General features: G+C 44.7%; 1 protein-coding gene across 2 annotated transcripts; it reads right to left on the reverse strand.

Annotated features, from left to right (window-relative positions):
* Positions 1–6,090: 6,090 nt before the first annotated feature.
* LOC100284037 (thaumatin-like protein 1) lies at positions 6,091–8,650 on the reverse strand. 2 transcript variants are annotated; one of them, NM_001156935.1, is made up of 3 exons: positions 8,325–8,614; positions 7,521–8,217; positions 6,091–6,852 (listed from the first exon to the last, which is right to left on the reverse strand). In NM_001156935.1, exons 1-3 carry the CDS (start codon positions 8,380–8,382, stop codon positions 6,453–6,455), a joined length of 1,155 nt encoding a protein of 384 aa, NP_001150407.1. In that variant the 5' UTR covers positions 8,383–8,614; the 3' UTR covers positions 6,091–6,452. The 2 variants fall into 2 exon arrangements, with proteins under 2 accessions (NP_001150407.1, XP_008678093.1); XM_008679871.4 differs by having other exon boundaries at positions 6,200–6,852; positions 7,521–8,259; positions 8,325–8,650.
* Positions 8,651–14,856: the final 6,206 nt, after the last annotated feature.

The raw sequence follows: 14,856 nt of genomic DNA on the forward strand, positions 1-14,856 counted from the left end.
CGTTGCACGCCCCGTCGCGCAACGGGTCGTTTATTTCTTAATTCAATTTAAGTGTTGTGTCGCGCGTCTCGCCGCGCGACAATCCTTTTAATCCATCTTAATTTGTTCATAATAATTAAATATGGAACATGACTTTACCTTATGCTTAACGCAATGGCTAAATTAATACCGTTCTGTTTAGACGAGTGTTTTAATTTATAATCGTGTGACGTGATCGCTTCTCGACCGTAGCCTCGACCGTTACTTTCTCTTTCTCGCTTGGTCGTAAGTGTGAGCCCTGCGTCGAACGTCCGTTTATTTATTGCATTCTATTGTATGGTGTACTGTTCTTTGTATTAAATGTGTGGAATGTATGTTTGAACTCGTATAGATAACAGTCAGTTGGCGGAGTCCGAAGGAGTTGCAGGTGAAGACCCTGAGCAGCAGTCGGTTGGTGAAGGCAAGTGTCCCTTGACCCATCTATGTCCTACTCATTCTTATAATTCATTCCCCGCATTTACACAGTTTATACCTAAGGATTGACTAGCTTTTGTCTATCTTGTCCTTGTTTACCTATTCTGGTTGGGTTATTTCAGTTTAGCTTTATGCCTTTATGCTAGCGCTTCACATTAATCAATGAACATGACGAGATTATCTATGATACGCTGTTTTCCCTTTTGATTATGATGATGGTACTTGTGGCCCTTAAGGGGACTCAAGCTGTTTCTCGAGTGCCTCTCTGTAAGGACCTGTTCGTTGGATGACCGCCTAGGAAAACAGTGCAACCATGAGGGTGGAGTGGGACGCCCTTAGCTGGGTAATTAGAGGAACTGGGGTGTAGTTCGCATTGCCGTCGTGCCGTTAATGGGGCTCGGTGTATGCGGCTCGCTCTGCCAAGGTTGGTTCGCCCCTTGGGAAGGAGTGCGGTGCATTTAGGAAACTTAACGGGCGGCTACAGCCCCAGGGAATCTTTGTAAAGGCTACGTAGTGAGACCCTGCCTATTCACCTTGGTAGTGTTTAAGGGTTTGATCGGCCCGAGGCAAGAGGGAATCACGGCTTGTGGGTAAAGTGCGCAACCTCTGCAGAGTGTTATGAAACTGATATATCAGCCATGCTTGCGGTTATGAGCGGCCAAGGGAGCTCCATTGATTACAGATACTTGATCAGAGATGTATGGTTTACAGGTGGTGATGAGGATGATGATTTTGGTTATGACTATGGTAACGGTAAGTGGTATTCTTTCTGTTTGGAAAGGGTACATCGGGTTAATAACTTGGGTTAATACTAAAACCTGGCTTTCTACTAGTAAATAATAACCTGACCAACTAAAAGCAACTGCTTGACTTAACTCCACATAAAGCTAGTCCACTACAGCCAAACGGGACATATTGTTGAGTATGTTGATGTGTACTCACCCTTGCTTTACACACCAAACCCCCCGCCCCCCAGGTTGTCCGTGTTGCAACCACTGATCAGGTGAAGATGAAGTCGTGGAGGAGGACTTCCAGGAGTTTCTAAGAGTATGATGAGTTCTAGGCATGGGTTAGCGGCAAACCCCCAGTCGGCTGCCTGTGTAGGACGTGTGTATCTACGTTTCTTTTACGCACTTTGATTATTGTTAAAGACTATGTGGATGTCTCGGACATCATGATGTAATCGACTATTATACCCACTTTTATGTCATTATTTGAGCACCGTGTGATGATGTCCAGTTATGTAACTGCTGTGTACGTGAATTGCTGATCCTGGCACGTACATGGTTCGCATTCGGTTTGCCTTCTAAAACCGGGTGTGACATTCCCCCACAATTATAGTTGTTGGATAGAAGTAGCAGCTTTCTATCGTCGGGCACATCGGATATGCACTATTCACTGTCGGGGTGCCCTAGCCACGTTAGCCGATCGTTGGGGTCTGCAGTAGTCGACCGTTGGATCCGACCATAGACTGTCCGGGGCACACCAGACAGTCCGGTGCTACAGCCCGAGGGTGCCCCGCTGTGGGCCCCTCTGCACAGATTGTCTGTTGTTCCACCAGACATTCCGGTGCACACCGGACATGGTACTGTTCACTGTCCGTTGCGCCACCAGGGCGCTGGCTGACTGCCCACTTCATGGATTTCTTCGCTATTTCCTTGGGCTTCTTTTGTTCTTGAGTCTTGGACTTCTAAGCTCTTTTTATGTCTTCTTTTGAGGTGTTGCATCCTCAGTGTCTTAGTTCAATCCTCTCCGCATCCTATGAACTATAAATACAAACACTAGCAAACACATTAGTCCACTGGTTATGTTGATCATCAAACATCAAAACCTTTTGAGCCAAATGGCCCAAGGTCTATTTTCCTTACACGGTCGCTGGGGCGTGTAGGAGCTCGTCGTGGCAACACCTGGGCGGGATTGTACTCCGGGCCACCTGAATCACTCATTGGACCTCTTCCTACACCGTCGTCCGCTTCCTACCATGGTCGAGCTCCTTCGACGCCTTCACCATCGGTGAGTAACTTTGGATAAGTCTGCTAATTGCTCCTCTACACGTTGCACCGCTTTGATTAGATGATAGTGCTCCGGGCGCCTGGCACGCTCTACGCCGACGAGCATCGCCGTCGTGGCCCTGTTGCGCCACCGTTGGCTGGCGTCGCATTGGGGGAGAAACGACCCTGGCCGTTGGTCCAGCATTGGGCAGCCAAGATTAGGCTAGGGGTATAACCTTTGGAGGATGGATCTGCGCCATTGATTTAAATGTAGATGAATGCGATTAGATCGGAGCATGGATGATTTTGAGCCATCAATCTTTGATACTAGGGCACTGAGTGGATACCGTTTCATAACCCAGTCGATCTGATTTGGGCCGCTAGATCGTGATCGTGCGACTGAAATTCCCTGATACCCCTTCGATCGAGAATTAATGCAAAATAGACCCTCAGGTTTTTAGGATGTAACCTGTCATCCACCTAGTTCAGTAGCAATAACAGTTGTGCCCTTATATTTCACTAATGGGCCACTAGATTTTCCAAAACAGCCCCTGAAGCATATTTCGAAGCATAAAATTAGTATAAAAGTATAACCAAAACTTGTGAAATTCATATCTTGCACATTTAACTCTGTTTTAGTCCGTTCAAATTGCATTAGCTTCGTAATAATATTCTCTACGCATTAATAACAGTATTTTACATGTTGGGAGTTTTCAAAATAATTAAATACCTATGTTTATTAGGTTAACTTTTCTAGCCCAAGCTAAAAGAAGTATTTTAATTTGGTTCCTCTATAATTTGACTAAAATGTGATCCCTAAGTAAGTTATGACTTAGATTAAGGTTGAATTAGATATTTCCTTATAAGCTTTTGTCACATGATTTATATTAATTAACATAGAATATATCTTTACTATGTAATCACCTAAGAACTTCAGAAAATCATATCTTTTTCACCGTAACTCTGATTTTAGTGATTCTTGAACCAACGATCTCGTAGAGGCGCGTAGAATATTATTACACAGTTGTTTTTCTATGTTTGATATATATATATATATATATATATATATATATATATATATATATATATATATATATATATATATATATATATATATTGCTACGATAGAAGCAAGGTTGCGAGACACCTCAAGCAATTGGAGAAGTATCTGGAGTTGCACCAAAAAGGCAAGTTGTGCCCTTGATCACTCTTCTTTACCTAATAATGTTCTTGTTAATCGCTGTGACATGCTCAAGTTAATTTGATGGGACCTAATAGGTTACCCTAGTTTTGTTCACCCCACACCTTGCAAATAAATGAACTATTTGGTAGACTTGCTATTGCTCTACCTGGTTGTGGGACTAATGTTATACTGAATTATGATCATGTTCCATTATTATTGTTGGTTTATTTATTATTCATGATAAGATTATTGTGTTAATTGGAACATGGAGCGACCACCCGGGAAAATAGTGCTACCACAAGGGTGGAATGGGATGCCCTTAGCTAAATAATTAGGAAAGATAGTGTGAGTTAATCCTTTCCCGAAAGGGGCAAGTGGGGTGGAGGAGTGCAGGTGTAGGGCGGTCCTCAGGGCAGACTGACTTTTTAACTTTTCGGATGAGGGATTCCTACATCGCCTTCGGCCAGGAATCCATAGTGGGTTCTCTCCTCTAGTGGAACTTTATAAAGGCCTCGCGGTGGATCCCTAGACATTCACCTTGTGAGTGTCTAAGGGTCTTGCAAACCCTGGCTAAATGGGAAATACGTCTTGTGAGTAAAGATGTGCAATCTCTGTATAGTGTAAAACTGGTATATCAGTCGTGCTCACAGTCATGAGCGGCTCTGACCCTCACATGATTAACTTATTGAATTAAACTTAATCTGTCATTTGCATTGCATTATGGGATTTATTATTAATTGTGATCTCTTATTTTATTGGGATGGTATCTACTTATACTTAGTAACTACTAATAAAATTTTGACCAAATTGTTAAAAGCAATGCTCAGCTTTAACCATTCTATTTGGTAAGCTTTACACTTCACATTCACGCTTTGGAAAGGATTTTGGGATGTAATTGAAGTTATAAGGCAGTTACGCCAAGTCTTCTCTCGAGTTCAGGAAAGTGCAACAGGATCAATTTTGAACGGAAATTTGGGGTGAGAATCCAAGTCCTTTAGTTGCACTAAATGGCTATCGAATCTAAACCTATCGACAGTGAAGAGGGGAGAAGTTGATTCGTTGCCATTGCCTCTCAGAGGATCAAGAACACATAATGTCATTAATTAAGCAGACGGTAATTAAACATCAAAGATGTTCTTACCAGTCGATCTGTCGGCTCAGGGCACTGCCAGAAGTGGTACTACTACTAACTACTCATACAAACTAGTCAACCTTGCAGTGTTTAGACGGGGGGGTGCATCAGCCTCACCATTGTCACCATTGATGATGATGTCGTCATCTTCCTCGTCGTCATCGATGTTGATGGAGCCACCGGCGTCGCCAAACCCCTTGCCAACATTGTTGTCGTCGCCGTCGTCAAAGAACCTGACGAAGAAGGGCTCCTCCGCTGTCAGCTCATCCTCGAAAGACATGTCATCCTCCTCGCCCTCCGAGGACTCGTCGGCTCCGTCCCAGGAGAAGAGATCATTGTCGTTCTCCTCACAGTTCTCACTGAGGAGTTCAATGTCCTCAACTTTGGTGAGGGAGGTCTCGTCCTTGGACTCCACTGAGAAGTCCCACTCCTCTGCATCCCAATGCAGAGGAGCGAGGGCCTCGTAGGCAGCCACCGGGTCACACTCCGGCATCGGCTCCCAATCAAAGTCGTGCTTCCAATAAGAACATGACTCTTTTAGCTTTCATATGTGTAACTAGTTTTATATTAGAGTGTATTTAATATTCATAATTATCATTTAAATATTCAATGTGACAGCGACTAAAACTTTAATTGGTTGAAACCAAACACCTCCAAGCTAAACAAACTCTTGTAAGTGATGTAAAGAAATATACAAACTAGAGACCCTAAATCGGTTTTCTAAATACAAGAAACGGCTAAGAAACTGTATTATAAAATTTTAAACTTTTGAATCATAATTACAGATAATATATATAATTATAATTAAAAGACAATATATATAGAGAGTCATGTTCTTATATATTTTTAATTATTTCTTAGATCTTTTAAGAGTATACGGGTAGCTAGCTTACACTGGAACACACGGGCTATGCGCCTATGCCCGAGGGCGAGACCGTAGGAGGAGATAAAGCCTGGGAAAAGGGAGGGGGACTGGGAAAAGGGACCAGCCTGGCAGAGGAGAGGCCCATGCCATGCGGGGATGCCCAGCAGGCACCACCGGTGCACCACATCGTAGCAGGTCACAACAAATCTCCTTTCGCCTCACTCGAAAGCAGCAGTAGGCGGGTGGGCGGGCCTACGTGTTTGCGGCCTCGGCACCCGCGCCCGCGCATGTTGCGGACCACACCTTCACTAGTACACCGGTACGGCGGTACGCGCCCTCCTCTGGCAGCTGGCGCTGCCACTACTACACAATAGTACAGCACACTATACACGCAATGTGGTATACAAGTACGTACTCAGTACGTTATACGTATAAAACAACGGGTAGTTGGGTACACTACTTGTGTGGTAGAGTGAACACAGGACACCAGTATGTTTTTTATTCCAGGCAGTCTTCTCTGAGACCATGCCAGGCCCGTGTTCCCCGCCAACCTCGAGCCACGCATGAACAAACAGTGGCAACAAACAACATAGCACGACGGCGATTAACTTAATCAATCAATGCCCACCCGCAAGCATGCATTAATTTCTTCTCTAGAACTAGAACTAGAACCAGAACCAGTACTAGCAGACACAAGTGTCTAATCCTGCGACTAACTCAACATCATCAATTGATAGTAATCATCTACAGACACTGCTACAATGTAAGGTAAGGTACAGTACAGTGCTACTACGTACGAGTGGGTTTCCTCTACCCTCTCCATCACCACTACAGCAGAAGCCGCCGCAAATGGAGGCCGCAGAGCAATGTCGCCACCACGAACCGAGCCGAAGCCACCAGCGGGGCGCCCGCGGCGGACGCGTCGCCGGTGGCCATGTTGGCGAGCCAAGAGACGCCGCCTTCGCCGCTGCTGGCTCCGAGTAGCACGCTGCCTTGTTCCCCGCCCTCGATGCCCAGGCCACCACCACCACCCATCGGCATCCCGCTGTCCGGGGTGGCGTCCGTGAACGTAGTGCCCGGCATCATGGTCCCTGTCGGCAACGCTGGGGTCGCGCCCGGCATTGGCATCGTCCCCGGCACCGTCGTGGGCGTCGCCCCTGGCACTGTCGTCGTTGTCCCCCCCGGCACCATCGTCGGCGTCGCGCTCGGCATGGTCGTCGACTTCTGGCTGCGCTCACGTTACGGATACACACAATAGCAGCGCCAACCGATCAGTGTTCACATGCTCAGTAGTACGGACAAAAGCAATTCACGCAAATGGAAAATAGCCCCAAAAAAATAAAAACAAAAGAGTATGCCAGATCTTGCAAGTAAACCATGCATGTTCCTACTTCCTTGTCTTTCGGCTTTCTAGGAATACAAATAAGATTAGTAGTAGATTGCATTACTAGATAATGCCTTAAACTATTTCAAGTCTTCAACTTCTCGCAGAGAAGCCAGAAATCTCTGACAATGTCAATCTTGTTAACAACAATTAGCTAAGTACTGGTTTAGTAGGTAATTAATAGCTGGAAATCTTGCGGTGAGTCAGAAACCTCTGACTGTTTTAGTGACAAGAGGAGCTAAAGGACGACAGAAGGCTGTGTAGTATAGTGTAGACTAGCTGGCAGGCACGGTAAAAAAGAGCTGCGGCAGATCAACCCCACATTCACAAGCCAAGAACCCATCCACAGATCCAGACAAACTTGGCAGAAACGCAGTGCCAAATCTTGTTTCATAGTCTCTTTCTCTCCCTCTCTCTAGAGAGAGCGAGAAATTGCAAGTGTACGATGGGAGTGACCAATAAATCAGGCAATGGTGCGAGAAAAGAAGGGCGAGTGAAATCAAAGGCCGGACCTTGGGGTGGCGCCGGGGCAGAATGTCACGGTGTAGTCCGGGCCGCCGCCGCAGGTGAATGTGGAGGTGGGATCGTCGAATGCGTAGCTGTAAGAGCGCGGGCACGCGGTCTTGAACACCTGCGAGTAGGCCGTCGGCCGGCACGCCGCCGGGGACGCGAAGGCGCCGCTGCAGCAGTACTCGGGCCGCGCAAACGCGTCGCACGCGCTCCGGCACGCGCCGCCGCCCCCGGCTCGGAGCTCGGCGGGGCACATCGCGTTCAGGTCCGCCGCGCACCCGGCCGCGGCGCACGAGGCTGGCCCCGTGGAGCCTCCGCCGCCGGAGGTCTCCACCAGCACGGGGAGGTTGTAGCCGTCCACGAGGCTGACGTCGTAGAAGTCCAGCCCGCCACTGCCGTCGAGCGTGAACTCGGCCAGTGTGGCCGGCGGCGCCGCGCCCGCGCCCGAGCACTCGGCTGAGCCGGAGCCGCAGTCGCCCGTGGCACAGACGAGCCGCCCCGTGCCGCCATCCTGGGAGCAGCCCGTGCGCGCCCACATTCGGCCTGACCAGCCCGCCGGCGCCGGCACCGCGCGCGCCGCGCCCGGCGGGAGCTCGAACCCCGTGGGCTCCAGCCTTGGGCTCCCGGCGTTGGACAGGACGCCCGGCCACACCGTGTCCGTGCACCGGTTCACGAACGTGAACGTCGCCGCCTCCCCCACTGCGACAAACGAGAATGCTTCAGCTTGGTCACCCGCCATTGCTGGTGACCACGCAAGATCTCGTTAAAGAAGGAAACATTCGGTCGATTTGCCGAGAGATCATTACCTCGGCACAAGACGACGAACACGAGCACAAGAACGGCCATGGATCTTGGCAACTCCATTTCTGCTTCTTGAGACTATGCAGTGGCCGAGACTGACGGGGTGTAGTGTGGGAACAGCTGCACTGCGACTGCAAGCACGGGGAAGAAGCGTGTGCCTGCCGTGTCGCTATGCCAGTGCAGTTACTACTGCGTGTAGCGATGGCGTGGCAGTGTGACCATCCGGTTGACGAGGGGCTGAGAGAGACACCGGCGCACCCGCCACCAACCTTGAATGGAGGGATGGGGCATCCACTGGAGCGGGGACGAGAAGGAATCTTTTGGGAGGCGCTAAGGCTGTACTTATAGCAGCAAATTACTTTACCTCGCTTTTTACCTTTGATAGACCATCTCCACTGGAGGAGGAAAAAAAATTGACTACTGTCACTGTAGAAAGCATCTCTTCAGCTGCCTTTGGATCGACGACACGCGTCCGCCCACAAATCTTAAAGAAACGGAACTGGCTCGGCTTATGAACTTCTCCGGCTTCTTTCTTTTCTCATCTGTAATTAGGGCCGGACGAAATGCTCGTGACTTATTGGCTCGTTCCGTTTATGGTCAGCTCGGATCGGTTCAGATCGGCTCGTTTAAATTTTTTCACGAGCTAAACTGACATCCTAGCTCGGTTCGTTAACGAGCCAGCTCGCGAGCTAAACGAGCTATCACATTTCAGCAAAACAAAACTATATACATATCATTTACAGAATAATTGATGAACATATTATATATATATATATATATATATATATATATATGTGTGTGAGGTGTCTATGGTCTATGAGTTAAACTAATGATTAATGAACTATGTCTATGTGTTAATTTGGTCTATGCAAATATAATTGTGGGTTAAACTGATAAACATGTATGTGAATTGATGAGTGATGAATTGTGCTAATTTGGTGTTACATTGACGTGGTTTGTGAAACTAGGAGTATAATTACTGTTTTCTATTGTTAAATTAGTATAAAATTAACTAAAAATTAATTATTATATACATATTTTTTTTCTGTTCTAGCTCGCGAGCTAAACGAGCCAGCTCGAGCTCGTAAACGAGCCGAGCCGAGCTGACTCTATGGCTCGTTAACTTAATGAGCCGAGCCGAGCTAGCTCGTTAGCTTAATGAGCCAGCTCGAACTCGGACGAGCTGAGTCGAGTCGGCTCGTTATCCACACTTATCTGTAATCGCTCCTTTTGCTCTGGCTTGCTTACGGACGGCTCGTCGGCTCCTTTTTTTTTCTCCTCTGTGTGCTCAGCTCAAGCGGTGCTGGTGTGGGCCATGCGCGTGAGGTTTTCGATCAAATGCTCAAGAGGGATTTGGGGTTGTTTGGTTCTATACCTATGGTGCCAAAAATTACCACATAATTTTATGCCACACTTGCCTAAGGTGCCTAAGGTTAGGCACTCAAATTTTGCGCCACAGTTTGCCACGCCTAAGAGAATCTTGCCACACTTTTATTAGTCATTGACGAGTGGGACCTACGTAGCAGGAGAAAAATCTTGCCATAACTATGGCTTCAAACCAAGCACATGCATAACTTGGTCAAACTTGTCTAACCTTAGGCGTGGCAAACTATGACAAGTTAGGCAGCAAACTAAACAGCCCCTTAATTTGCCAGGGGAGGACGGCTGATACATTGCGCCTCCAATCCGTCATTGGCTAGGAGCGAGACGCACAACTCATACACCTGCTTGAAGGCACTGTTTGCTCCTCTTTGGTGCAGTGAATTCTAGTTAGACTTAACCTGCTTTGTTTAAGCATTGCGTTGGAGTTTTATAAATTTTATGAACTCGTTGGATTTGGGATTGGGGTTATAGACTTGCAAGTCTAGTTCATTTAATCATTTTTCATTTTTGCTGCTAGGATTTGGAAATCGGTGGAGGTTTTGACTGCCGCTGCACCACACCTTAGTATGATGTACAACAGCGTCATGCACTGATGCACACTACTGTCAAGACCAGGGCAACAAATTATTGAAACTATTAGTCCTAGTAGCAAATGATTGAGTTCAAGATTTCTACACAATGAAGAAAACATCCCATGAGATTTTCAAGCAAGAAGAGAATGAAAGATAACCATGTGTTATATGTATGCTAGTACAGATCAGAGTTTGTTGGTCTATTCATGTGTGTTCTTCTATACTAGTGATTGTAGTGGCCAGTTCTGATTTCTATTTTCATCAAAACAATTCAAATGGACTATTACACTTTCAATCACATCGAAGTTTATAAAAGAGTGCCTTATGCTTATGTGGTGTGATTATGTGCTTCATCAAAATGTAATTTTCGAGCAGCTAATGGCTCTTGATCAACTCCAAGTAAAAGGCTTGTATATCCTCCTAGCATCAATGGAGTAACCATGGCTGGAAAATGCGCACACATATCATTGGTTACAACATCGTGTAATGTCATATTAGCATCAATGCTTTCATCAAAAGATGAATGTGTAAACAATAAACCTTTTTACGGATATTTAGATAAAAGAATTAATAAAAAAGGACAATGGTATAGTTTAGTATGCCTTGCAATCAACTGTTTTGGATCCTGATCATGTTCAGTATTTTGGTATATGTTTCTTGAACTTTTTCCTGTATCATGTATGGAGTAAAAATATTACCAACAATACTTGCTCTATGATTGAAAGAAATGATATGGAGACGATAAGAACCTTTATCAAAAGAACTTTTCCTTTTCTTCCCTGTATTCTTTTCAATTGCATTCTTTGCTTGTTTACTTTTTGCACCTTGCACCACCGGAGGAACTCTAAATGATATTTTACTATTTACAGTATCGATATTGCAGTCATTTGAGATTACAGGAAACTCATTTTCTTCCATCTTGTTTAGTGAATGATCAGCCTCCAATTCCAACTTCTGGAAGGCTCTCTCCAAATCATCAAGAAGTGGTTTTGACACCGTATAAAAGCTAGCGTTAAGCAATTTGTATTGGAACGAAAAGGTGTAATTCAAATTGTGGATACATACCTATGGATTCAAACTTCCTGCAAGAACATGTAATAGTCCTATCTGCAATGTTGAATACGACTATTGCTCCATAATTTGAGTTCATATGTGTGACCATAAATCTTGATATTGACCCCTTAGTCTGTACTAATTTACAGGAAAATGGAAACTGGCTTTTAAATTCTTCCTCGAACTCTTTATACATTCTCTTTGTATAAGATTCAACAATAGTCTTCAACAAAGGAAGATTTGGTATGTAATTAACTGGATTCTTCGTACGTGATTTAAAATCTTCATACAACTCATTTTCACAAAGAGAAGCAGAAACCTTTTCACACTCCATAATGAGTTCAGAAAGACAAAGTTTCCTATGGAATCTTTTCTTAAATACATTGTTCATACCTTCACTCCTTTAGGTTGTTGTCATATCAGTAGTAAAAGAGTCACGATAAACTGCAACCCACTTTTCTCTTAAATCATATAGATTTAGGATCCATGAATTCTCTTCTAGGCTATATTCAATCAACAATTCGTTCCACTTTTTTTTGAAACACTCCTCTGACCTATCTTCATAGACACAACTTTTAAAAGCAGGTAAAAACTTCTTAGGGTGCTTATGAATTACATGACTAAGATGTTTTGTAGCATTAAGATAAATACGCCACAAACAAAGACGATGACTTGTATTTGTGTTGTACATCTGATATGCATTTTCTCCGAATTCAAAAGACATTCCAACTTCAGGAACTTTCACAGTTGGTCCATGCTTTGATTTAGGAATTGTGTTGTCATCGCCTTGACCATTTTCACTAATAGCCAACAATGCCATGTGGGGTGTCTGTTTTTGTGTACAAGTGTTAAAAATGTGCACATATAGAAAATGATTAGACCATAGATGAACAAAAAAGGCATCAAAGAAATAGGTGATTATACATGTGTTTTCTGCTGGTCATCAGCTCTTTGATCACCCAAAGTTGCAGAGTCTTCAGATGCAAAGGGGAGCAAAAGAGATTGTACCTGCTGATCGTTGGCTTTGTGTTTCCCCAATTGTTGCAGTGTTTTCATGTGCACAAGGGTGAAAGGGAAATTGGGTTAACCTTTTTCCTACAATTAATTTTGGTGGTTGAATGTCCAACACAAACATATGGACTAACTAGTTTGCTCTATAATTCATGTATTACAGGTGCACAAGGTTCAACACAAACCAATAAATATTCAAGTTAGGGACCCAATTCAAAAGGAGCAAAAAGGACTTGAGTGTTGTGCGGTCTGGCGCACCGGACTGTGTCCGGTGCCCTAGGACCGTACAGAGTCCAACCAGCCACTCTCGGGAAAACACAAGCATGCTCTGCTATCACTACAAGAAACTAATAAATGTTCATGGGTTAATTTAAGAACGTGGGTACCGACGTTCTTAATTGAGTTATGTTCGTGGGTTAATTTAAGAACGTGGGTACCCACGTTCTAAAATTAAATTCGTGGACCCGTGCTAAAACCGTCGAACTTACCGTATTAGGAACGTGGGTACCCACGTTCTTAAGTTAAATTCGTGGGCCACGTGGACACCGTCGAACTTAACCCAAAACCTAAATCCCTAACCCCGTGTGTCTCTCTTCTTTCCCTCTGTCTACCGCGCGCGCCCACCGCTACCTGCCAGTCGCGCGCCCGCCGCCAGCGCCCCGCCGCCACCCCGCGTGCCCCCCCCCCCGCGCGGCGGCTCGAGTACTCCGTTGTCCGCTCCCATTCCACTCCGGCCCAGCTACGTGCTGCTCCGGCACCGGCAGGCGGATAAGCCCAGCAGGCAAGCAAGCAGGAGACTAGGAGAGGAGGAGAGCTCAGCACTGCACGCGCGCTCCCCTCCCCTTGCTGGCCAAATCAATCTGTCCCCTTCAGGCTCCAGGCTCCGGAGCTTGCTTTACTTCAGGTGAGATTACTTCCCCTCACCTCCGACTCCGATTCCATTCCTTTCTTTCGTTCGCTAAGGATTCAGTTTAGCTACCAGGTAGAAACCTCTCCTCTCCGGCTCCATTCATTTCACTTCACTTGCATCGATCTCTCCCCTCCTCTCGCTCGTCTCCTGCTTCATGCCGCATTTCCCGATCGATCGAGATCCGAACAAATTTGACGAGCTGCATGTGCGTGTGTCTGCCTTGGGGAACTACTCCGTTCGTGGATATGTTACTGACATTCAGCTACCAGTATTCTGGATTGTTATAATTGGTATAATCTGGATTGTTATTTGTCTAATTGGTATAATCTGGATTGTTGCTATCTCACTGTATGGTGTATGAACTAAATTCAGTTTAGCTTCATGTTTTGTTAAACCTTATGGAAGCAAAAGGTCTACGAGAAAGCAATCTAAAAAAACAATCATAAACAAACTTTTGTAGCAAGAGTTTACTAATGAATCTCCCCAGTATTGAATCTAGGGGAGCATGCATGTATATTCTTACTGCAAGTATATTATTCTATGGTTGTTTTGTTGTCAAAAGTGCCACCAATAATGTAGGCCTCACCATTTTCTTTTTATAATGTATGGATCATCATGCCACTTCTCTATATGTTTAATAAGAGCTTCATAGGATTTTGACTTCATCGTATATACTTCTACGCAAACACTCATTATATTCTTGGAAAAAGATTGCTCAACTATATTCCCATAGAAAAGTACTCATGATATATCCATATGTTTTTTATTTTAATAACAAGAGTGTGGACTCAATATTCAATTATATTCCATATCAGTCACTTAGAATACAACAATACAAAATTTATTTTCCCCTCTCACAAGCACAAGAATCGCTCCTGCTGTAAGATGTCACACTTTATTACCTTCAGGTTGCAAGAAGTACCAATTTAATGAACATCTTCAGGATTATTAGGTAGACAGTATCTAGAGAACTATATCAGTCTCCATCTTTATTTTTTAATATTGATAGACCTCTGCAGAAGGCACCAAAATTCTGTTGTTTTGTGTGCTTAGTTTGATTCGCCAGGTCTATGTTTTTAAAGCAAACATGAGTTCTTTATCTCTCTTTTTTCAACTGTCCGATGCACATTGTAATTGATTTGGATAAAGGCAGTTAAACTATAATTCCTGCAGTACCAAGGTTTCCGCGTTGTGTTTAAATTATTAATGGCAGGGGCCAAATCCCCCATCCCCCATGATGCCCTCCACTACTTTAACCGACATGATGTCAAACTCAAGGAGCTTCACTTGATCGGTATACCAACAAGGTTTATTCTATTGCCATAGTCAGATATATCTGGGAACTTTTAACTATTGCCCTTCTATTCAAAACTAAAGAGGAGGGCTAGTTTAAAACTTATCTGGAAAATACAAAGGATCTATGATTGGAGGAAGTTAACTTGTGGGCTTATTTTCTAGAGTTCCTACGGCTCTAGATTCTCTATGGGAGCCGATTTTCCGAGAAAAGTGGTTCTCCTATTTAAAATATGTTTTCCAGTTGTTTAGTATAAACTCTATATATACATTAGTTTAAAATAAAACTCAAGCTTATTGTATTTGCAGATGTAT

This window comes from Zea mays, chromosome 1 (genome assembly GCF_902167145.1).
Source record: "Zea mays cultivar B73 chromosome 1, Zm-B73-REFERENCE-NAM-5.0, whole genome shotgun sequence".
NCBI lineage: Eukaryota > Viridiplantae > Streptophyta > Magnoliopsida > Poales > Poaceae > Zea > Zea mays.